Genomic DNA, 27,021 nt, shown 5'->3' with positions numbered 1-27,021 from the left:
CCTAAATATGATCTGGTTATTTTTAACATGTAATGAATATTTACTTGTTTATTTACTGATAAATTTGTAAAAGCAATGCTATAACAACGCGTCTAAATGTTTTTTTTTTTTTTTTTTCTCCACCGGGCCGGATCCTGCAGTTAAGTATTACACAGCCCAGGGAAGGGTCCTTTACCTTAACAGGCCTTCACATCCCGGTCCGCCGGTCTGATTTCACTTTGCGTCCGCCTCAAACCCCCCAGAGTAGAATCCATCCGGCCCGGCTATGCCGTCCCTGGGACCCCACTCAGGGAGCCGGGACTCGGTCTTTATGCCAGTGCGAGAGTCCCCGTGCCTCATCGCCACCGCTCACTCGTGCTAGCGTCTAAAGGTTATATTACAATATCATAACCTAATAATAGTAATAATCCAGCGCTTTTGTATTTCAATACAGCCTATTCCTGAATAATTTTTAAGAACTAGTTCGAATTTTTTCATCAGCTTTAAATTTAGAGCCGGGTATAATACACAATCAGATTTTAGATGTGAAAGACACACAACAATAAAATGTAGTGGAGATTCCAACCACTTGACCTGTCTGTTTATATGGAACTTTTATGTGAAATTTCTCATTGATGAGGGGATAAAGTGATTTATTTCAGGAAAAGTAAGTCTTTTGATTCACGTATGTTAATTATCAATGCTGATCATAGAAATTAAAACGTTGAAACTAAATGAAAGAAAATTTATATAACTTTTCTACTTCGTGGCGTTATCAGTGAATGACTAAAACCTATATGCTATTAAATACTACACTAATTCACTCATAATATTCGTGAAACTTAGAATACTTTGCTCTACTGGTTTGTACGCGTGGACTACGGTAAGCCATTAAATTTCTCCCACCAAACAGTGGGATCCCATAAGTCCACACACGTTTTATGATGCTGTTATATGTTTAATTATTGTTTAATTTCAGTTTTATCATTTTTTATTAACGCTAGCGTATGTCATATAGCATTATGAATCAATTGCTCTATTTTAATTTGCTGATCTCATTTCGGATGCCTCTCTAGTCAAAAAAAAAGTATATTACCTTCTTTTTAAAAATAATAAAAGAAGAATAATGGATCACAAAAAAAATCATCTTAATGATAGATGGTGAGTGTTTTTTACTTTTATTGATGTAAATTCTCTACTTTCAAATCAATTTTTTCAGGCTTGTAAAAGTAGTCTTAAGTAGGTAGAAAGCATCTTCGAACTGCCCTATCGCAGGTGAAGAAGAGTGCGTAATATGAATTGATAAACTAGACCTATTCACACTTGAAACAGTTGCTGTTTGAGGATATCACAAGGTTCAAATTATTTCTATTTTTACAAGCTATTTTACGACATTGACAGGACCTGAGAGTAGCGTTGATTTAGAAAAAAATAGCTTCTAAGAATATAAAGTAAACTTACTTCACTTAATTTTTACCATAAAAAACTTCTACTTCCAGACCTTGACAAATACCCGGTGTAGGTTTTGAATCATGGAAAGTCGATTATGAAATCCAAACTGATGTTCTGTGATGGATCCTGTTTCACCAAGTTGTTAAGTGATTCAAATTTCTATAAATCGCTCAAAGAGTTTTGGTACGACTGGAAAGAGACGATTGGAGGGATAGTAGTTGGAAGTTCGAAAGACTGACTTAGATATTTTCAGGAAAGGATGATAATGGAGAAATTCCACTGGATTGGAATGACTGTTCGTGATTTTGCAGTAAACAGCAATAGAAAATATTCTTCTCAATCCACTGTGAGGAATTTGTTCAAAATTTCAGAGGATAGTTTGTTTTAAAAATATGGTACGTATATTTTTACACAAAATTCATACACGTACCGTCTAACTTATGCTGACTATATTGCATTAATTGCTTAGTATATTCTGTACACAATAACCGTGCATTTTACTGTAGTAATGTAGCTTATGTAAAACTTTTTGGCAGTATTTATATGTTTAGGAAATGAAAATATTAATAAAAATTATACAAATAACAGACAACTCCAGTTATTTAAAAATGTATACTTCACTCGTACACCATAATTACTTATGGCATGAAAGTTTTAAAAATACATTTTTACTACCTCAAATAAAAATGCCGCGTTAGTTTCATAAAAAATATATGATTAATATAATTATCTACCGCCCGCGTTAAAGAATCATATTGATTTAATTACTTGCTTTAACAGAATACATAAATTCAATTTAAACTATGGAATTGTGTTTATAATGCGTTTATAGCTATTGCATTTATAAAATAATATTGACACAATAGTTAGAACGTTTGAAGAAGCTGTTTTATGTTTTTAGATTTATTTTCGAATATGACAATCGTTTTCATTATTATTCTTCAGTTAAGGCACAACTAGGCTTTCCAAAGTTAAAGTTTTCTGAAATTCGCTTCCAGTTGAGTTTTTATTTCGACAACTGTTTTAAACGAGTATTGCTTGATGCATTAAAATTTTATCCCTCTTTCAGCTTTTTTATTATAACAGCGTGTAGTTATTTTAGTATGATTTATTTTTTAAAAATTATTGTTATGTTATATTTTTATAATTTTAATTTTTAATATTTTCCTGTACTATCTGCTAATTTTATTTATTTTTTTAACTATTCAAACACTATATACAGTTTTTACGGCAGTTATAGAAACAGTAAACTTGGTAAAAACGTTTCCTCTAACAAAGACATCACAGATTTTTATGCGTTTTATTAAGTTAATAGATTCATCAGAGAATGAATTACGTGTTTTAAAACACGTATAAAGAAGAACAAAACAATTTTAGAAGTTGTCTGGCCCATACTAAGCCTTTTTTTATTAATTAAAATATTTTAAAGAAATATTTTTTAAATTAAATAGCTTTTCACTTCGAATTATTTTGTTTAATAAAAACAATAAGACCTGTTATACACTGAGTTAAAATATTATCCTGTAAAAATGTTTAAAGATATTTCTGGAAAAGTCTTTTTTTAAATATTTAAATCAATGCATTTAAAATTTTCTTTTGTAATTAAATTACGAAACTGGAAATGCGAATTAGACTTTTAAAAATAGAAACTTTCCTTTAAAAAATAAGTATTTTTTTTCTTTCCAGAAATAAACACAGACGTAGTAACAGAATACTATTTTAACCTTATTTTTTTCAAATTATTACTTTTTATTTTCGTAATGTGTACGTTGTAATCTTTTCAATTCGTGAACAATAAGAAACTCCCTGACGGACCAATGAGATGAAGATGGTATGTATGACATGTAAATGAAGTGTAGTGTTTTATAACCTCAGGCCCACCATTTCTGAAACGTGTGGTTAATTGAATCCCAACCACCAAACTACAATGGTATACCCTGTCTGTTATACAAATCCGTACAAAAGCAACTAACTTTTACTAGGATTTCAACTTCAGAACCTTCGACTTCGAAAATTTGCTGTTATACAACTGATTTGCGACGACAAGTTAACTACTAGACCTACCCACCAGCCCGGTGGGCAAATTAGCCCTCTGGGCTAAAATTTATGCTTTAACTTATTATAGTTTAACAAATAAATTAAGTTTTTAATTTTATTTTATTTTTCATTAGATAAAATGCGAAATGTAAAAATGATTTTCAAGTTCCAGTAGGGATAATTTAAGCTCTATTATCTGGGATAATTTACCTAATTTATTTAGAAAAAATTAAAAATATTAATCTATGTGGTTGTAAAACTTAATTGAAATATATATACAAGAATATAATGTATTCTAAGAATGATGTCATCATTCTTTTAAAAATTTATGAGAAACTTCACCAATATTAATTTATACTATAAGGCGAAATTATACATTTAGTTTGTTGCTACATGCTGTGCTTACTATCGACGAGCGCGACACAAGCTGGTAGATGTCAGGGGAGACTTGCAGACCATCTACGCGCCTACACACATGTTCTTCTCCTACCAAGCCAACTGACTGCACAACTCTCACGCCACAGCGGTGCTGCAGCCCAAGCACTTGCAGGCGCCTATAAAAGACTGATGACAGCACAACAAAAAAAAATTCCGTCGCCGGTCATCAGGTGAAGAAGAAGAAAAAGGAGGAAGAAGAAATGCCCTGGCCGGCCCAACGTGGGAGCACCCGGCGGATGCCAACATTCCCGGCGAAACAGCAGGCCTGGCCGGGCCGCTGAGAAGCCGCTGGGCGCAAATGCCACCTTCCCTCTCCAGCTTGCTGAGCCTCAAGCGCCCTGGTCGGTCCGGCACGAATTCCGCTAGCGTCGGGAGGCCTAGCAGTGAAGACGGAGCCGCATCTCCAGGGAAGAACCACCATGGCCATGCTGGCGGAAAACGACACTGCGAGGCTCTGTGAACCACCACTGCCACGCTGTTATCGGGACCCAACTACCGCTGAGGGGAAGTCCCGTCCGATTCCAACGGATAAGCTGCAACTTCCCGACGAGCCGATATCGCTGGAGAGCAGATTCCTGATCCATCAGCCATTTTCAGGACTACCTCGTAAAAACCCACAAAGGGCCCATTTTCCGGGGCGTCACTCTAGAGACCTTAAACAGCCCTTTTCAGGGCTACCATAAGTTTCTAAAATGTCACATGACGTCGAAGCTATTCGGCGACAAGTTAAATAACTCAGTAATCTATTAACTAATTTTACCTTTATTTTTATTATGTTTATTGTTTTGTATGAAAAGACACTATATTTTTCTTCATTGAGATCAATAGTCAAATATTGCTCTGTCATTTGAACTCATTACGCCAAGTCAATGTCAATGTTAATGTCATTTGAACTCATTTGACTCATTAAGTCAAGTCAAATCGTAGAGTAAGGGCAAACCATTTTCCAGATAATTTTATTTTAAAACCTTTGATGTTTATTCAATTAAAATTTAGTATAAACACTAAAATGTATATTTCATTTTATAAATACTTGAAAGCAAGTTTGTCTGTTGGGTTCAGTACAATATTAAAATTAACTACATAAAATTTCTTTAATATTTGAACTGTTGCCGTGTGGTAAAAAGATTATTTTGTGGTAAAAATAAATAAAACAGCCTTAAAAGAATAGACCTACTTTGCTTGTCAGCTGACACCATTTAGGATTTTCGTAGAGAAAATTCTTCATAAGCCAGAAAAAAGTTCCTCGATCTTTGCGTACTTTATTTTTGTTTTTAAAAATAATTTGTTACAATTAATAATATTATAAGATAAGCATAATAATTCTTAATACGTGTAATTATTTATTTAATATATTTTATTGATTGCAATCTATATATTTAAAATGATTGGCAAAAACATTGACAGATGTTAATCAAAGATTGTTAATCAACGTACACCACGACCATCGACTTCTTACGCAGAAGCAGCGGCTGCCCCTTCCACATTTAAAATTAATGTGGAGCAGTTGCTTAACACGATGGCACCAAGTCTTGCGACAATGACTGAAAGAATCATTGATTCAAAGATTGAGTCGACTCATCAGAGAAAACAAAGTAAAGATGAGAAGGCTCATCCCCGGACTGACGCCGTTGACATCAGAGACGCACCAGCACAGTTTAAATCACCAGCTAAACCTGCGATTATTAAGCCACCAACTGAAGTAAGAATAGAAAATCTTGACTTATCTAGCAAAGAGAAACGGATCACTCCGTCGTCTAGTCACAAGTTTAAAGAAATTGTCACAAGAAAATCTGAATTTGCGGAAATGGAGGTGCAAGTTATTATAGAAAAAGCACCAGACGTAGATGAAATAAAACCTGTACCAATAGAGCCTCCAAAAGCGCAAACATCAGCTTCGGTGACAGCATCTATTTCAGCTGGACCCAGTACTGCAGTAGAGATAGAGTCCGGCTCATCCGCCGCGGAGACATCATCGCTTATTAGTTTAGATTCCTTAGCATAGATGCTAACAGCACCGACGAAATCTTCATCAACTGACGTCAGCCGCAGAACGTCGCTGGCATCCGAAATAGAGGAAGACGATGCCATGTCTGAGGCCTCAGATACGCTGTCATCAGAGGTTGAGGCCATCAGAAGAATGGAGAAACGCAAGAAAGGATGGCCGAAAGGAAAGCCTAGAAAGTAAATTTCTGGATTCGAAGTTAGAAGAACGTAAATTTTTGAATATTTTTGATTCATAAGAATGTGAATAATTGAACCTTTTTTTTGATTTTTTTTTTTTTTGAAGTGGGATGGGGCTAATGACCAAAGTAGTCGATGCCCCTAAAAACCTCAAAAAACAAAAAAAAAAAACATTGACAGAGTTCTCCAGTTCCTACTAGACCAATTTCACCAATTTTTTTATATGAAAGCTTATAACCCGTAAATATGTCATCCATGCCGGCCTCCGTGACGCGAGTGGTAGCGTCTCGGCCTTTCACCCGAAGATCCTGGGTTCGAATCCCGGTCAGGAATGGCATTTTTCACACACGCTACAAAACACTCATCTCATTCTCTACGGAAAGAATTTCTTGACTGCGGACCCAGAGGTTAAACAAAAAAAAAAAAGAAGATATGTCATCCATGGTCAGCTGCTCCCCTCGTCCATACATTTTTGAGAGATAGTAATAACACTACTTCACTGTACATTTGCATCATTTTTTTAAAACGTGGCCATAATAATAATGAATTTCAATAATTGAAATTAAACTAATTAAAAAATAAAGATCAATTAAATTAAATATCAAATTAAAAAAATGAATAAGATTAAAAAATTTATATTAGAAAAAAATAAGTAAAGCATATTACATAAGTGGATTTGGAATGCCTATGCAGTTGAGATTATTATTTACACGTATATACATCCTCAAATCACCATTCAATACTTCAGAACTCTGAAATAATTTTATGGAGATATTTTCTGAGAACTGTGTTCGGTATTATTCAGAAGATATGACTGACCAACTGGCTCTTTGGAATATTTCTAAAACTTTGCAGCTTTATGGCCTTACCCTTTCAAATTTGGAGTTATCTACAATTTCAGACTACTTACCATAATTATGCAATCTAGAGAGTGAGGAACCAATCTAAAAATATGGTTGAGAAAGCAAACGAGTTGTTGAGAAAGCAAATGAATTGGTGCAGTAGGTTGAGGAGACCAATTCAGGAAATGCATACTTTATAGATGTCCCAGGTGGGACTGAAAAAAACATTTGTCTACCAGTACTTAATACACAGTTTAAAAACATTAGGGTTTAAAGTAATTTCTGGGGGATCGAGTATTTTAGTCATGACGCATAATTAGCTGAAGGATCAAATATTTAGGTTGTATTCTGATATTAGCGCTCCTAGCGGTAGAAGGGAAAACTATAAAAAAAAATATCGGGAAAAAAAAATCATGAGATCACCGCGTGGTGGTCACATGATCGGGAAAATAATGGCAGGGAAAAATTGTAAAAAAGTGTAAAGTAAAGAAGTGATCAGCATATGGTGGTCACGTAATAAAAACCGATTACGAAACAAAAAATATGACATCTTAAAACATTGATGGCACCATAAAAAAGTTGATGATTTCATAAAAAATCGGGATCAAAAATAAAAAATGTTCAAGGTCAAAGGTAAATAAAATATCAAATATATTTGATATTTTATTTACCAAAGATGGTCACTGCCAAGAAGTTAATAGGAATGTTCTTGATTTGATACCTAGAAAATGACTTAATATAGGTGTGAATAATCTGATAACTAAAAATGAAAGTGAACTCCTACAATTTCCCTCTGAATTTCTAGATAGTTTGATCTAACTGGATATCGTCCTTACATTTTGGAATTAAAAAAAGGTTTAATAACCATACTTCTGAAAATTTGAATGTTGCTGAAGGTTTATTAAATAGCACAAGACTAATAGACCGTAAATTGTTTAATAATATTTTGGACTAGGAAATAATTACTGGAGTCAATAGTAGGCAAAGGGTAGCTAACCGGGTTGGTCTAGTGGTTGATCGTCATCGCTAATCATCTGATTTCAAAGTCGAGAGTTCTAAGGTTCAAATCCTAGTAAACGCAGTTACTTTTATACGGATTTGAATACTAGATCGTGGATACCGGTGTTCTTTGGTGGTTGGGTGGGTTTTAGTTAACCACACATCATAGGAATGGTCGACCTGAGACTGTACAAGACTACACTTCATTTACATTCATACATATAATCCTTATTAATCCTCTGAAGTAATACCTTATGGTGGTTCTGGAAGCTAAACAGAAAAGAAAGCGGACAAATGGTGCTACTCCCTAGAATTGATTTTTCAGCAGCAGATTTAGCCCTTTTATTTTCGTTGAAGAGGAGATAATTTCCTGCCCGTACAGCTTTCTGTACGACCATAAATAAAGCACACACATTGGATAAAGTTGTATTCTACTTTCCAGAAACAGCCGTCAGGCATGGACGACTGTATGTGACTCTCTAATGAGCAAGATCTTAAAAATTATGGAGTATAGGTATAACCAAAAGGAAAGTATGCTTAAAATATAGTTTTGTGAGAACTGCAACGTAACATTATACAAAAAATTAACATACTTTAAAAAGAGATTCTCCCGCCTCCGATTAGCCCTCATCCTAATTAGCTTCCACCACCATGAACGAAAAAGGCGGCGAAATATCTCGCGGAGCGAGGTCTAACGCTAGCGCTATTTTTAATAAAGAAAGATTTTAAAAATTGTTCTGATTATCATTATCATAGCTTTTTATCTTTCTCTTTCTAATAGTTTGTATGTACTCTAATAAATCAATTAAATGTGAAATTAAATACAGAACGGCAGCGTATAATTAAATTATCAAAAATTTATTCCAGTCAATTTTACACATTTTTCTCATATACGCATTTTATGACGGTAAGATGTTTCAATTTTCCTATCTTCATTTTTAGAATATAAAGGAAAAATCGACATGAGCAACTAACCATTTGTATTTTAACTAAAATTCACTGAATAGAACTTCTCAGTAGGAAACACTATTTTTCCTTTTACAATTATTATTTTTCTTGTTTACTCATTTATTTATTAAATATTTTACCTTAAATCATATTTTGCGCCATACTTCGTAAACTACCGAATTCATTGACTCTGAATTTTAAATTTCCTAATAGCTTTTGTATTATACTTTCTTCTACAACCAAATCAACAAATATAAAAGGCCTAAATATATTAAGTGTAATTTTTTATTTCTCTTCAAAGTTTCTATTTCAAAATTCTTTGTTTTAAATATACTTAATGGGATTTAATTACTTAGCATTATAAATATTTTCAATTTTCTTTATTCTTGTTTCCTATGGTTCATATTTCAACCTTGTAAAGAAAGATCGTTCATATAAACTCTAGAAGAATCATTTTCCATTTTCCAAATCTTTCCTTGGTACTAAAAAAAAATGATCCTTTGTCGTGGCCTCACGCACTCTTCGTTGTATTTTAATATTTATCTTATCAATATTAGCCATTTTCAATATTGAATTTTTAATCTTTCTTCAAATAGAATTTTACATTCAGAAATTAGCAATGAAGTCATACCAATTTCTCTTTTAAATCATTCCTTGTTTCCACTAAAATGAAAAGCGATATTGTCATGATATCACGTGATAATTCATAAAATGATTTTTATCCATGAAATGTAATATTTTTCTTTATTACTTTATTTTTTATCATAAAAAACAAAACCGAGGAAAACTGGCCACATCTTTACAATATTTATTCCTGTACTTCAGCTTGTTTTCCTTATATTCATACTTATTTCCAAGTTCCTAATTCTTGTATAAGTTGTAAAGAGTTATATTTTTCTAAAATGTGTACATCATTCAATATCAGTGCATATTATCAAATATAATATAAATATTGTTGTTTATTGTATTCTCCAACCAGTTTTCTAGCTCTTGCCAGTTCTGTGTGTGTGTGTGTGTGTGCGCGCGCTCGCGCATTTGCGCATAGGTAAATGGCGTTACCGCTACAGGCTTGCCAGACCTTACGTAGTGGCAGATGTAGAGCAATGTAAGTGTATCAGTAAACTTGTAGTCTAGGAAAAGATTCAGGTCGACCACTCCTGAGACGTGTGATTAATTGAAACCCAACCGCCAGAGAACACTGAGATCTATAGCCTAGTATTCATCTCCATATAAAAGCAACTAACTGCCTTTACAATAATTCGATCCTTAGAATTCTTGACTTTGAAAATCACCTAATTATGCGTTGACGAGTTTAACCACTAGACTAACATATTATAAATATTCATAGTATAAACATAAATATTCATAAATAACATAACTGTTCAGTATTATAAATATAAACATGAAGTATTCATGTTATAAACATTAATCTATTACAATATAATAATTATTATATTATATTATAACAAATAACTATTTACGTTAGATATTGTCCGACAGAAATGAATGTGTTTGGATTGTGAATTAGTTTTAGAAAAAAAAAAGCAATGGAGAAAACAGAACTAAACATTAATAATTTGCAATAACCTTTTTTTTTCATATTACAATAATCTTCCATTCGGTTGTTCTGGCAATCTCAGAGTATTTCCTATCTCATTTCTACAGTTTGGAATTTTTTTATACTTTGATAACTAAATAAATAAGAGTGCAAAAAATGTTGTTTTACAGCCCAATTTTCTGTCTCTTTCTCTCACTCTGTGTCGTACATAAATGGATGCAGTATATATGGTAATTAGTAGAATACTACTAATTACCATATATACTAGCTATTATGTAGAATACTAGCTAAAGAGAGAAAATAGTACACAGCAAACTTGTAATCTCAATTAGTTTTGAAAGAAATCTTTCGCACTGCATAATTTCAAAAAAATTGACTAATAAGATATTTTTACTGTTGAAACCATTAGAAATTAAAGATCAATAATTTATAAAACTTTTCAACCGGTAACCATACAAAAATTAAATTCAGAAAAAGCTGTTACTTTGAAATTACCTATGTATTTTTTTGTTTATTTTATGCGACCATCATATCCCAACCATCCAGCGAGAAAACTTATTAAGTTTAAGTGGACATAATAAAATTGTGACAAATCATATTAAAAAGCATTAAAAATCAAATGCTTTCATGTAAAACACATCCAGCTACGTAAACCTTATTTAAAATGGCAGCCATTAAATATTTTTCGAAACTAATTAAAAAATTTATAACTTCTAACATAAAACGATTTATTTTTATTTATGGGACCACCACACCTCAAGCATTTCATTAAATTAAATTAAATTTCATTTTTTGTATTAAAGGTTAAAAAAACAGTGAAAACCAAAAAAACAAACCCTGCAAAATAACGTGATTTCTCCTCTCTATTTTTAAGCTATTTTTGTGTGTATATATATATATATATATATATGAAATTAACAAATTATTGTGAAACATTTTGCACTGCTTAACGGAAGCCTAAGCAGTGGTCCTGCTTTACGATAATTATACGTTAGTTTACGCAGTTTGAAGTATATCTTACACCAGTTTGAATACTCTGAATAAATTTGTACCGGAATGAATCTAAAATATTTTTATTTATTACTTCGGATTATGCTTGAGATCTCAGATGCGTTCGGACTTAGTGAGACAAATAATTTTGTGAATAATACTGCAGCTAATCTCGGGCTGTATTGTATGTTCGCTTTTATAATAAAAATGCAGTTTGGTTTATTTACTGATTTTTTTTGTGTTAGTAATCTTCGCTGTAAGCTTTTCTCCCAAATAAACTGGATTTCAATCATCCTTACAATATTTATCTGACTGGCTTTTTCTTTGTTCAGATTCTTTTATAATGGATTAGAAATGTTTATAACGAAACTTGCTAGAGACGTTTATCTTAAATTAACTAGAATACTAGCGAGGGACATCTAACATTAAATATATCTTTAGGAACTTAGCAAGAAAAAAATTATTTCTCGTATAATTTGCAAACAATTTTTATATAAAAGTTTATGTTTATTAAAATTACAATTTTAATATAAATATAAAAAACGTAACTGCTGATATGAGAATGCCCGCAGAAACATTAATTTGCCTTTTTTAATTTGTCTTACTTTTTATCTATCTAGGCTTAAAGTTTATAGTTCAATTAAAATCTTAAGAACTATTTTTTCTAAATTACCTTCTCACTTATAAAATTTCTTGTTTATAACGGAAATTCTTTCAAATTTTAATAAGATTCAATATTTCTCTAAGTTTAGAGAAATATGAACTTTGACAAACATGAAATACAAAAGATGAAAACGTTTACTAGTAGCTCAGCGTTTGGTAGTCTTTACAATTTCATCCCGTTCTGAAAACTATCTAACCTGAGGATACAGAATGCATTTTTACGCACAATAATTTTTCAAATTTGGCAGATGCATAACAAATAAGCTGAGTACATTACAAGTACGTTGATTCTAAAAAAGACCTAATCCTTTACCGATTTCATTAATGGATGTAAGCCAACTTTTCAATTTATGTAAGATAGACTTTTCTGAAACCGATAATTCCTTATTCGTAGAACTGCTTATTTTTAGAATCAGCATTAATGTATAACCACCATTATTGTAGATTCGTGAAGTTGTACATGACTTATTTTGTTCTTCAATACCTTCAGCGTCCTCGGTAAATTAAAATTTCTGTCCAGTAAATTTTTTACTAATGACAACAAATGTATAAACAATTTACATGTTACCGTGTAAGTACATTAAATGAAAGACAACGTAGACGAAAGAAGTATAATTTAATTATTGCCATAATAACGAATACATGTGTATGTGAGTTTCTTTCTCACGAGATACATTTAGGTGGGGTCGTGGCCATTTATATCATGATCTAGATAAAGAGAGTGGAAAGTAGTGAAAAGAACCCGATCATAAACTTAAAATAAACAAGTTTACTGTTTTCGAAGTCACAATTAGCTTTTAAACAACTCTTTTTATCTGTGTTATCTGTTATTTCTGAGCCTCAATTAACAGCTTTTTATTAAAAAAGATGACCTTACGGATATTGTTTTCGAATTATTCAGTTATTTGTAGACTAATTCCTACACCGAATATTTGCATAAATTATCGGAAGGTTGATGGATGGATATATTATCAGATCATTACTCTAATCACGGCACTTATTCGCTTACAATAATACAATAGAGTATGTAATTGTATAAATCGATTATGACGGAGTTCCATTTTGGGGTTAACCAATTTTGCTTTTATTAAGTCCGAATATCAGTAATTACAGTAATACATAATAAAACGTAAATTTCACGACCAGTTAAATAGTTCCTTAAATTTAATTTTCAATAACTAATTAATAAAATTCCTTTAGTAATTTTTACAGTATTGTTTACTGATTTCTTATACACTCAATTCATTTACCGGTACTTAAGTTATTTAAAAATAAAGTGTCCAAAAAAAATAAAAATAAAGAATAGCTTAAGTAAAGTTATTATTGTAATAAATTAATAAAGTTATTGGATTGTCTTATGTATGTTATTCTTTTTAATGGTATGGAAAATAATTTCGAACATACACATTGAAATCAAATTCTATGATATGCATAATATTTTTAGAGATTTTAGAAGAACACGAGAATTTTTATCAATTAAAACAGTTAAGATGTGCAGAGAATTTTGTCAAATTTTGTTAAATTTCATAGAGAACTTTAACAAAACTATTATAATCCAGAGTAGAGTAATAACCTACTCTTAAGTTATTTATATCTATTTTATGAATTAATTTTTGTTATTTAGTCGAAATGGGTTGAAAAATGAAGATAGACGTAAAAATGCATTACATTAACTGAAAGTATTTTTAAAGGAAGTATTGTGATCGCGAAAAATGTCGGTTTTCAGATTTCAGCGGAAATATCCATTTTTACCACTCCTGAATTCAATTTGACTAGCTTGAGCGTGACGTCTGCACGAACGTATGAATGTATGTATGTATGTTTGTATGTACGTACGTGTGTGTCTCGCATAACTCAACAAACGATTAGCCGTAGGATGTTGAAATTTTTGATTTAGGACTGTTGTAACATCTAGTTGTCCATTTCCCCTTTTGATTGCAATTGACTGGACCAAAAGTGCCCAAAAAAGCCCAAATCAAAATTTTAATTAATCATATATTTGGATCGGTTCGAATCAGACTTCACCTCCTATCTTTTTTTAACCTATTTTTTTTTATTTAAATATATTGATTTATCAATAATTATTAACCTCCGATTATAAAAGAAAAAAAAATACGATAAATAATAATTCAACAATAAAATATATAAATATAAAATTCAATAATAAAAACAAAGATATGTATGTATATATATATATATATATATATATATATATATATATATGAAAAAACATCAGAAGTTATTAATGAAATAAAATTTTATGTACTTTTCATTTAAAAAAAAAATGTGTATATGTAATTTGATAGTCGTACAAGGAAGTCATGTGTTACCCACATCAGATTTTTTAAAAATCTGTTAAAAATGTACTTGTAGAAAGGAAGCATATCTATTTAATTTTTCTTTCAATCCATGTAACTTTTATTATGATTACTGTAGTATTTAATAAGATGTGCAAGTAAAACTGAAAACTGGGTTGCCATTTCTTACCTATATTTGAACAAAATTTGAAATGGGTGATTCACTGGAGCTCAAAAATGTATTTCATTTTAGAATATTCCTTTTCACGATTCAAAATTACAGTAAATAAATTGAAATGTTTATATTTGATAAATGTACGTTTGATAATGTAAAATATATATGTTTAATACTCGTATAAATTTTTAAATGTTTTCTCTAACTATATCACGAAGAATGGAAACGTCTTTTTGTATAAATGTAAATGCAACTCAAATATAAATGCAGATTAAAATAATGTTGATCATTAGTCTTTAGAAAACTTTACGTTTTTTCCTCAGTTCTAAATCATACATTCATTACAAAAACGATTAAAATCTACAATAAAATGTTGGTTGTATTTTGTGATACAAACAAATCATTATTTCAAAAAAAACTTTAAAACTATTTAAAAATTTGAAGAAGTGCTTCAAAGTTTGAAGATTAGTAGGGTTAGTGAATAAAATACAATGCTTTATTCTTTTATCAAGCAATATATCATACTGATTTTTATAGTAGTACATTTTCATTCCTGTACTGAATCCTCCTTCCACACAAATCATTTATGAAAGCGGCTGATAAAAAACTTTAGTATAATGTTTTTGTTACAAAATCTGAAGCTTTATAATGCATGCTTGTAGCTTTACGATAAAGTTTTAAAAAGCTTATGCTTGTAGAAGCTCAGTTTTAATAATTTATTGCTTCTTAAAATTTTGCAAAAAACCAACTAAACAGTTAATTTTTATTTCATTATGTTTTTTTTTTTATTTTTGGTTTGATACATTCACATATAAAAACTTTTTGCGGCAAAATAGATTCACATTTATTCATATTTATTTCGTGGCATGTACGCAATTAACAAACAAAAATAATCAGCTGATTTACAACAGTTACACTAATTAAAGTTAAATTTACTGTAGATTACCTATACTTTTATGGAGAGGTTTTGTTATTGTAATAAAGGTGATTTCACACTTTAACGGTGAAGAGGTGTTTTTATTGCCTTTATATTATTTATCTAAAGAAATTATTTTATAAATTTAGTTTTTAATAAATGATGGATTAAAAAGATATCATCAGTGATCCGCTCCTCTCATGTCTGTAAGATGATGATCAGATTCTTATCCCACAGACAATTTTCCTCCGTAGCCCATCTGCCATTCGCATCAATGCGCCTAATGTTTGCTTCTTCAATTTGGTCCAGCCATCTTTTCAGCGGTCTTCCGCGTGACCTGCTGCCCTCGATTTCTCCCTGTTCAATTAGCTTTCAATATTTTTTCCGGGCCTACGATTACACGGCTGAAAAATCGGAGGATGAGCTGAAAGCATATAGTAGACAATCTGCTCTGTATACCGAGCTAATTTATAGAGTTTTTCGTCCTCTTATCCGTCCATGCGACGCAAGCATTATTACGTAGGCTCACATTTTGAGTACATCAAGGAGACGTACATCTCAATAATATCAATCGTCGCCGAGAAATTGATTAAAGGAAATATCATAGTTTCAGTAGTATGAGAAATATTAAATGTGTTTAGATTAAAACCTATTACTATAAATTAATAATTCTATTGCTTACAAACCTTTTCACGCTTTAGTGTCAATATAAGTTCACGCGCCCATTTCCTGATGAAATTAATTATGCATGAAATTACAAAATCTAATATTATACGATTGCTATTGACCGCCTCTTCAAGCGGGTGTGTCACTACCACGCTAGCTGGACTGTTCTCTAACATGTTCAAGTGGAAGTAATCTTCAACAGAACTAGAAAACTGCTCCAAGATATACAGTATCAACAACAAATGCACTGACTATAATTATGCATTAGTTACTAACTACCAATACCAAAGTTATTAAACACAATTACGAAGCTAACGTACCAACTAACTTGGTATTGTAAACAAAGTGCTGTAACTATTCAGCTGTTTTAATTTTTATTGTTTTCTTTACAGTTTTACTCAAATCAACAGTAAATATATTTAAGTTTTAAATTTAATGAAAAAAATGAAGAAATCCATTATTATATTCTCTAAGAGAAATTTCTCGGGCAAATATTTTTTAGTTATTTGGAATATTTAACACAAAGATTGGAAATAACTTCCAGTTTTCTCATTAAGAACGATTGTGATAAAAAACTTCACATCTCAGGATAATAGTAAAAAAGAATACGTATGTCTTTGGTAAATCAGTTTCTTTTAGGTGGAAATTGTTGGGAATTAGATCTTTCATTTTTATAGATTATTTATGGAGTAACCTCATGAGGAAACGAATATGTGTTGACTACTGTAAAGCACTGAAAGTTTTATTTTAACATTATTGATTGAAAATATATTTTATTAATATTTTGTACGTTAAAGCAGTGGCAGAATAGGGAGTAATATTAATAGAAACATAAATAAAAAGGAAGCGGTAAAAATAACCGCTTCCGCTTTTTGTGGATTGATAACTGACTTTAATAAAGCTTTCAACAATCTTGTGAGCTATCCTGCAGTTGTATCGAGTTCATATTTGACTCCCAACTCGGAAGTGATGAAGTTAAAAATTATTTTAAATATTATGAATTTTCTTTAATTTTTCTAATTATTTTGTTACTGCAAAAAATATATGTATAATAAATGTTTCAGACGTATCTGTTTAAACTCTATGAAAATATAATTAACTTTTGTGAAGAAGTTCAATCAAAAAATTCGTTTACATTTAACTCTACTAAGTTATCATTATACTTCTTTAGAAGATTTTTTTATAAAAAAATTAAAAATATAACTTCATTTCGGACTAAAATTATCATTTTCCCTTTTAAAGTATTTTTTATAAAAGTTAGAATGACTTTGTTGTCTGGGCTACAGCGCAAATGAAAAAATTCTTACATTCAAAAATATTTTGTAATTTCAAAATTACTCATCTTTATCATTAAATTTTAAAGGAGAATTTATTTTGAATAGAAATGATGTCTTGAAGATATTAAATCATAATGACTATTGATTGATCTTTTTTTCATTATATTGAACTGCTTTTCATATATATTTTTAATGTATTAATATTCTATTTTTATTACGGCCAACTACTATAAAGGAAAAGTACCTCTAGTATGTTCTTTCTGTAAAAAAAATGACCTCTGAAATATGGGTATTTTTGAGCTCTAGAAACCTCAAAACCAAGATATTTGTAAATATTTTTTCATCTTCTCTGTACATTTCATCTCGACTTTTCTACTTCATCTTATCTTCTGTTATTTCCTATTCCCCTTTTATTTTGTGAGGGACCCGGGTCTTTTGATCGCAGTGATCCCCTCCTCTCGCTCTAGAATCTTATTTATGTTTTAGTTTTCATTCTGATGCGAAAAGATTATAAAAAAATATTTTGTATTTGAGTGCGGGCGCGTACGTAAAGTTTCGATTTACAATTGTATTGATGATGTTACTAAAATTTGGCGTACATATTTATATGGTTAGGAGTTACTTTTGGGGAAGGTTATATCTGGTGCGATGGTAAGGTTTTTGAAAGTTAATTCTGACACTTTTTAAGTATTAGTCAAAAGAACAATTAGGCAAAAAATTAAAAAGAAACCAATCCCACTCCTAAAACAAATAATACGATTTTAATATTTATTATTTTTCTTATTCTCTAATTTAACATATGATTTCCATATACGGGGAATTAATATTTTTCAATTTTAGTAATGACTTATTATATAGGTAAGGAATTATGAGGGATGTTATATCTATATTTAATACATTTGGAATACAATGCATATTAATTTAGCACTTCATTTATTATAGTTGGGAAGATTATGCATCTTGGTGACGTTTTGTATTTTGTTTGATGCAGAAAATTAGCAGGAATTAGGATACTAAGTAATTACAAACATAAATTTAGTAAAATAAGTTACGTAATTTGAAAGATGTTATAAACAAATGTGAAGATGATAAATACAAAATCTCTTCTATTAAAATTTATATGCCAACAATTGAAAATAATATAAGAAGAAAATAAGTATTAAAGTGAGAAAGAAAGTAGTGGAGTAGTAATAGAATGAATTGTAAGATAAATTTCGTGTTCTCACATTGTAGTTACAGCTTGTAAAAATGGATAATTCTAACAGCGTGGCTGTACTTCAACCTGCACGTACTCTGTAGTCGTAAAAAAGAAAGATAGCAAGTATGAAAAATTTTATGGCTGAAAATAACAGGTTGACGATTTTGAGGTATTAAATGCAAACGCTCATACATTATAATGAATCATACCTCTTCACTACATCTTTGTTCGGCAGAGAATCCATTACTCTTGAAGGAAATAAAAAAAATCGTCTGTATGTCTTCATCCTCATGTTTTGGCTTTGGAATAGAAAATAATATTTATTATAAAGTAATAAGATATAATAAGGAAATAGTTCTAATAGTTTCATTTGAGTTTATGTCACGTTAATGAAACGGTGAATTGAAACCGACATAAGCAAAGATAAATTAAAAAATATGAAATCAATTTAAGTATTTTTTCAAATAACAGAAAAAAACTTTCATACCAGAAGCTTTTTGTCTTATGCAGATCCTTTTCAGTGATATATATTTACTCTTAATGATTTAGCAGTAAAGAGTACACAACGTTTTGCTGTTGATAATTTTCTCTTTTTGGTAATTAAAAATCCATAAATGATTTTGGTGAAATCTTAACAAGAAAAACTTGCATAGAAAATGTTTTATCTTGAAATAATTAATGAAATCATTTGTTTAGATTCAAAATCAGATTTAAAAGAATTCAATATCTTTATATATATATTAATTGTTATTCTTGTTAAATAAAACATATTTCTCTTTCTTCAGTCGTAAGACTAATAGATTTAATTTTACCGGTAGTCCATAATAACTTTTTTGGTTCGTAATACATTTTTCATGTTTTTTTTTTCTTCCTCTCCCCCGGGCCGGATGCTGCAGCAGGGGAGTATCCTTTACTCTAACGGGCCTCCACGTCTCGGCCCGCCGGTCGGATTTCACTTTTCGTCCGCCTCAAACCCCCAGATTTGGATCCACCAGGCCCGGCTGTGCCGTCCCTGGTCCCCCTCCGGGACCCGGGACTCGGTCTTTTTTGTTCATGGATTAAACACCACAGACTAAACATTTTTCCTGTTTAGTCCGTAATATCATCACCCGATAAATTTTAATCATTATTTAGAACTAATTTTACAAAAAATAAAAATATTTTAGATTATTAAAAATTGAGTTTTTATTTTTTAGAAAAGCTATTAAGAAATAAAAGCTACATAGAAAAATAAATCTTAAAATGCATTTTAAGAACAGTAATAAATTTTCTATTTTACTGAATATTTCTTTACAAATTATATGTAGTTATATACAGATGTCGGCGTATGGATGGTATACAACAAACAATAGTATCCAATTGTGATAAGTATTTTGTATTGTTATGCATAATAATTATTAATAATATTAAGCATAATTTTATTAATAATTACGCATTATTACTATTAAGCATAATAATACAAAATGGGTATTAAAAAATATAAACGTTTTACTTCCCACTCAAAGAATATCACAAGCAATCTTTTCTTTATTTTGTAGGAAGACACAATTATCTGTTTAATGGATTTAATCAAAATATTTAAAACGTACAGAAGAGATAAAATTCATTTTGTTAGAAGCTTACACCCAGCAGAAGAAAACGATTTACAGTATATTTAATTCGAGCATTAAAAGTTCATTATACAATTACTTCAAGCATGTTTTTTATACTGTTCATTTTAAGTTGTCAGTTCTAACATGACTTTATCTATGATTGAAAATCAGCTGTCAAGAGGAATTAGGTGCATGAGTTGCCGGGAACACTTTAAACTAAATTTAAACGAGAAATGAAATGTAAAAGATATAGCCTATTTATGCCATAAATTATTGGAATAACAGTTATTCACAAAATGCGTTCGAATGTCAAGAAAAAAAAATAAAAAAGGTTTCAATATATCTCATTTCGGAAATATCAGGCATTCATAATGATGGTAATAAATAAATACCTTTAGGAAAAAAATGATGTTAAAATGAAGGCTTATGAAAATGAAATTCTATGTAATGTAAAGGTTAGATTTTCAAACACTATACAATCTTCTTTCCATTTGAATTAAATTTAATTCTCTCTCTCTCTCTTTCTCTCATGGTATGAGTATGTAAACACACACACACACACACACACACACACACACACACACACACACACACACACACACACACACACACACACACATAATGCCATTTTAAAAAAACATTAAGTTTACCTTGAAATACACTGGATTATCCTGTGAGATAAGAAAAAGTAGTCGTTAAAAAAATAATAAATCTTGATGAACAAAATAAAAAGGTGTAATAACTAGATTACTCAAGGTGATATAAAGTTTTAATAATTTTATTGTAACATTCAGGTTGATATTAGTGCAATAACATTACACTAGATAGGTAGAAATAAAAATAACTGACACGATGGTTTAAAACAGAAAAGTTAAAAGTTTGATTTACTCGTATTAAAACGTAGCATCAGCCTGGCTAGTATAATTCTTAATAGATTGCTAAAGTGGCTTACGGATGAAAATTATTTGTGTATACGAGCAAATACTTCGTTAAATTTTATTACGTAATGAATATAGGCAGAAAGTAGTAATTATCTCCAAGTTATACAAATTTAATAAATCACAATAAAACACCTGTTGCGAAAGTGTTGATTACTTATACCACATCAGTCTTCCTGTGAAAATTTTTCTGAAAAAGATAACATATTTTTTAAAAACTTAAATAGTATTAATTTCTGCTCCCTTCAGTGATATATATTTTCAGAATTTGGATATGAAAAGTTTAGTGATTTTTTTTCTACATTTGCACGTTTTCTTCATAATATAACTCGTAAAATTAGAATACTAAACTGCTTTAAAAGCGTGTTAATTTTTAGTTGAAACTTTAGAAGACTCAAGTAGAATATACAATTACACATTCTAAGGTTGAAATCAATGACTAACTGCGGTAGTGTGACTCATTTTTGCACTATTATGAAAGATTCTTAAGATTTTGAAAAATAAATATCATCTATAAAGTTTCAACTAGTTTATCAATAAATTTTACAGCTTATAATAATAATGTTTGAGGATTTTTATTATGTTAAAATATATTTTTTTAGTTCATTGTACGAAGTAAAGGAAGTATTATGATCGCGAAAAATTTCGGTTTTCAGATTTCAAGGGAAATATCCATTTTAACAATCCCTAAATCCATTTTGACTGGTTTCGGCGTGACGTCTCTACGTACGTATGTAGGTATCTCTCATAACTTAAAAACGATTAGCCGTAGGATGTTGAAATTTTGGATTTAGAACTGTTGTAACATTGAGTTGTGCATCTCCCTTTTGGATTACAATCGGCTAAGACATAAATGTTCAAAAAAGCCCAAACTTCAAAAAAAAAAAATGGATTTTGGACTTTTTCTTAACTGCAGTAATCAGCACTCATTGACCACTTTTCAACAATATATCATAAGTGGAGCTTATTTTCATTGGTTCCAGAGTTATAGCCGAATGAAATTTTAATTAATGAAATATTTTTATCTTAGAAGGGGAAGACACATCGGTTCGAATCCAGACTTCATCTCCTTTTTTTTAAATTTAAATATATTGATATATTAATAATTATTAACCTCTGAAATATATATATATGAAAAAATATCAGAACTTATTAATGAAAACTTTTATATAATTTTCATTTTAAAAAAATGTGTGTATGTAATTTAATAGGCGAACCAGGAAGATTTTTTTTTGATTCTTGCTAAAAAATATTCGTTTGCTAAAAAACAGAATAAAAAATAAAAATTATAAAACTTAACATCTGCTTTCCTACATAAAAATAAATAAATGTTTTATATAAATAGAACAGTTACAATAAGTAATTTATAAATTTTACTCATTTAGTGCTTTAAATATTACTAGGGTGATTTGTGAGAAATACTTAAAAAGATAGTCTAATCAAGTATTAAATAAAAACGAAATAAAATAAAAAGGTTTGCCACGTAGTTTTAAAGGAAAAATTTGTAGTTAAGATATGACATTTAATCTTAACTATGTTTCAAATCATAAATTTCTTAAAATGTCTTGATGTTTTTTTATAAAAAAATTGATTTGGACACCACATTTTTTTTTTTTTTTTTAAATAAAAATTACATAAAATTTTATTATATTAATAACTTCTGATATTTTGTAATATTATTATTGTATTATTGAATTATTATTTATCGTAAAAATTGTTTTCAATCAGAGGATAATAACTAATAATAAATCAATATATTTAAATTTAAAAAAGTATTAATAAATCAGTATATTTAAATTAAAAAAAACTTAAAAAAAAAGGAGATCTGATTCGAATCGATGTGCCTCCCCCTGTAAGATCTAAATATTTAATTAATTAACGTTTTATTTGGCTATAACTCTGGAACCAATGAAAATAAGTACCACGTATATTTATCGTTGAAAAGATTTCAATGAAGGCTTATTATTGCAGTTAAGAAAAGTACAAAATCCAAATACTTTTGGTTTTGGGCTTTTTTGGACGCTTTTGGTTCAGTCGATTGCAATCAAAAAGGAAGGTGCACAACTGTATGTTAGAACAGTCGTAAATCCAAAATTTCAACATTCAACGGCTAATCATTTTTGAGTTATGAAAGATACATACGTTCGTACGTACAGACGTCACGCCAAAACTAGTTAAAATTGATTCAGGGATGGTAAAAATGGATATTTCTATTGAAATCTGAAAACCGAAATTTTTCGCAATCACTATACTTCCTTTACTTTGTCCAACGAAGTAAAAATATGGAGTTACATCCTCTAGTTTTTAGTTTTTCTATTACAGTGTTTCTTCAATTATTATATAGCTTCTCCGCAGTAAGCTCTTATGAATTGAGGCTGTAATAAAATGCGTGCTAGCAGTTTCTCGATTTATTTGTTACAGATTGCTATATAAAACAGTTTTCTTATTGATTTTTTTATCTTGAAAATACTAATCATTTATTATTAATTTAATAATAAATCTATGATTGGACCTAATTAATTTTATTTTATGACTGTACACCAAGTTATCTATTAATGCTATTATTCGAACAAATTTTAATTCAGGCAAATTTCTTTTTAAACCTAATTCATTCGTCTGAATCCAATGACTTGTTTAACTCGTATGTAAAAATATAGGTTAATTTTAATTATATGTTAATTAAACTACTAATGTATGGGCATTAGCATTTTAATTGTACTGTAATGTATGGACATTGTATGTAATGTATGTCTCTGTAATGTATGGACAGTTGTAAGTCAATATGATGGTGAAAAAACTAAAATTATCTTTTGATTTACAATGAAAGAAAAAATATATTATCAGCAGTTTTATATTATTTGCAGTACGGGTGATAATATTTCGATTTCTCTCAACTTTACAGTTACCGTTTCTCTATAAGTCCACTCAAAGTGTGGTTAACAAATTGCATAAAAAAAATTCAATCAATTTTACTTTTTATTGTAAGGTGACTTCATATTCCACCTAATACACACATATTCTGAGAATTAACTATTATAAAGCACCAGGAAATTTATTTAATATTTTAAATCACCTGAAACCGTTATAATAAATTATAACTATCGTCGTTCGAAGATAAGATAAATACATCCTATGACGTTCATAGCCACACATGTACGTTAAAAATACAAAATTTGTAGTAAATTAGAAGCATCATTTATGTTTTACAAATCATGAATATTGTTAATAATGTTAGAATAATAATTTTAATAAAATACCACAAACGGTAACAATTTGTTTTGAATATGACGTAATAACCCGATCATAAATTTAATTTATACATGTTATAACCGGCCGTACAAAAGTTATACGCTTTTGTGTATTCGGGAATGAAGATATGCGCGCGCAAGCATGTTTGTACGTGCGCGCGTATTATGTTGAATTCCGAATGAAATGTAGAGAAGAAAATATTTTAATTCAAGTATTTATATGTTAGTGGGGCTCCAACCAGCCAGTTTGTCTTCACCGGACAGCTTATTATAAATAATGAATATTAAAAAGCAGAAGTGATTAGGATCATCGGATGGCTCCAGGGCAACGATCCAAAAAAATATTTAAATGGAGAGTGCTCTGAATTGTTAAATCTCCTTGATCTTTTTTAAATTGTAACTCAATAAAACGACAACCCACAACAAAAATAATCCACTACCGTAATGAATATTTTCATACATTAACTTAATTTCTTAATTTTATATGAGTTTTTAAAACCATTATTATTTTTCTTTTGTAATTATTTTTAAGAGCACCAGCTATTTGAAATAGGTTGTTGGTTGCTCTATAGTATAATAAGATTTTGTATATATATATATATATATATATATATATATGGAGCAATTATATTTTATTAGTATATTGCGTATAAATATTACTTAAAAAGAAAAACGAATCCTATACTTTTATATTACATTTTTATTTAAGTAGTATTTTTCTTAAGTTACAAAAAGTGTTTTCTGTAACATTTGAACCCGCTTATAAGCTACTTACAATTATCATAAAAACTTTACAAGTTTTATAAGTTAAAACAAATTATTTTTATAAGTTTTTGTTAATACTATCATTATTTTTATTAATAATATTACCCAGAATCTATCAATGACCGTTGTTAATAACTTCGATCGGCTACACGTACGTTTTGGTTATGCCATCAGAAAACATGTTCGAGCACTAAATCTAAAATTTTAAATTTAAGAATACATTTTAAGATTGTTTTCATAATAGCGTACACAATAGCAACACGATTTCATTATTCACATCACGTCCGAATGCTACTTATCAACTTTACCTATCTATTACATATTCATTTATCAACTTTCTAATGTTAAAATGATAATTGCTGAGCACATGGAAACGGTTGGTATTGGAGCAGAAATATCCTAGAATGACTAGTCGTCTGAATAAAACTTTCTGAACTTTCAGTCTCTTTTCAATCATGCTTTTGTTTTATAACCTTTTCGTTACATAACGTTTTCTATCTCGTAAAATATAATAATATCAAATCCATATTTAATATATAAAATACCTGATCGGTTAAGAGTTCAAAATGAAAGATATTCTGCAGCAGCTGGCAGTAAACATAGAAAATAAATAATTACACTATTACTTTTATATCATAATAATTTCTTACGTCGGTATAATTTTAGAAATATCAATTTTTAATGTTCAGAAAAATTACAAAATGAACTAGTATTTACAATTTATAGAAAAATTTTAATAAAAAATTTATTTTTCTAAGAAAATATATAAAGATTTTGAAACAAAATTTGAAGCATTTCCAAAATATATTTAATAAAAATATTAAATACTCAGCTCAATCGCATTGCTGAATAATTGTATTGATAAGTGTAATCTAAATACCTACCAATCCTATAGTTTTTAAGGAATATCAAAGATGTGATTTGTTTTCCAGAAGTCTTTGAATTATCCTAATCTGCTATTTTTATTTATTTATTTTCATCCTAGGACAGTTCTACTGGATTTGGATTTAATTTAAAATTAAAAATAATTGTAAAGAAAAAATTATTTGTGAACAACCAAATCCAAAAGTTAAGTAAGTATGAATTGAAAAACCTTTACGTATTTTGTGAACTGCTGTAAATATAAATTTTAGCGAACCATATTACCAATATGTGTTTGAGACTTTATAACTTGAATTTAAATTTCCTCCAATAGTATTAAAAAATAAATCTCAGCTTTTTTATCGACGTTTTTAGATTCTTAGTAATAACAATAATAATAATAATAATAATAATAATAATAATAATAATAATAATAATAATAATAATAATAATAATAATAAAAGAATAATAAATTATATATATATATATATATATATATATACAGTTAATAAAAAAAAACTATGCAAACAACGTATTATAAACTACTGTTTATTAATAAATCACATGTGTTCTGTTCTAATACGTATAAAATTTACCTTGATCTCGTCCATTGTTCCCTTCTAGGTTGTATAACGAACTTCATTTTATCACTTTTCACACAACTAAACACTGTTAATTTCACTTGAAACAATATAATTTTAAATTTTATCACTCAAATTAAGAATACAGTTCACTAAAAGTAAACACTGATTTGTAATTAAATTATATTTCTTAAAATATACCAGCATGTCGTTATTTTTTATTACAGAAAAATATATGAATATTAAGCTGTACGAACAGATCACTGAAAAAATAAGTTATCAAGCATTCGGCTTTAAGTTCCAGGAGGTTCCGCGTCCAGCGGCAGACTGCGGTTAGAAGTTGCTGCCGCTCCTGATCACCGGTTCACCGTGGTCCGCCTACCTGAGGAAAAACTTGCACCGGCCTCTGCCGCCGAT

At 29.6% G+C, this 27,021-nt stretch overlaps 1 protein-coding gene across 1 annotated transcript in view; it reads right to left on the bottom strand.

The window, feature by feature from the left end:
- Window positions 1-26,769, bottom strand: part of RapGAP1 (Rap GTPase activating protein 1) — a 753,456-nt gene extending 726,687 nt beyond the window's left edge. The window contains exon 1 of the mRNA XM_075373977.1: window positions 26,620-26,769. Within this exon, the coding sequence (XP_075230092.1) occupies window positions 26,620-26,666 (47 nt within the window). The 5' untranslated portion in view covers window positions 26,667-26,769. The remainder of the gene's footprint in view (window positions 1-26,619) is intronic.
- Between the last annotated feature and the right edge of the window lie 252 nt (window positions 26,770-27,021).

Source organism: Lycorma delicatula, chromosome 1 (genome assembly GCF_047948215.1).
Source record: "Lycorma delicatula isolate Av1 chromosome 1, ASM4794821v1, whole genome shotgun sequence".
NCBI classification, from domain to species: domain Eukaryota; kingdom Metazoa; phylum Arthropoda; class Insecta; order Hemiptera; family Fulgoridae; genus Lycorma; species Lycorma delicatula.
The sequence above is the reverse complement of the archived record's forward strand: the minus strand, read 5'-3'. Positions and strand labels throughout refer to the sequence as shown.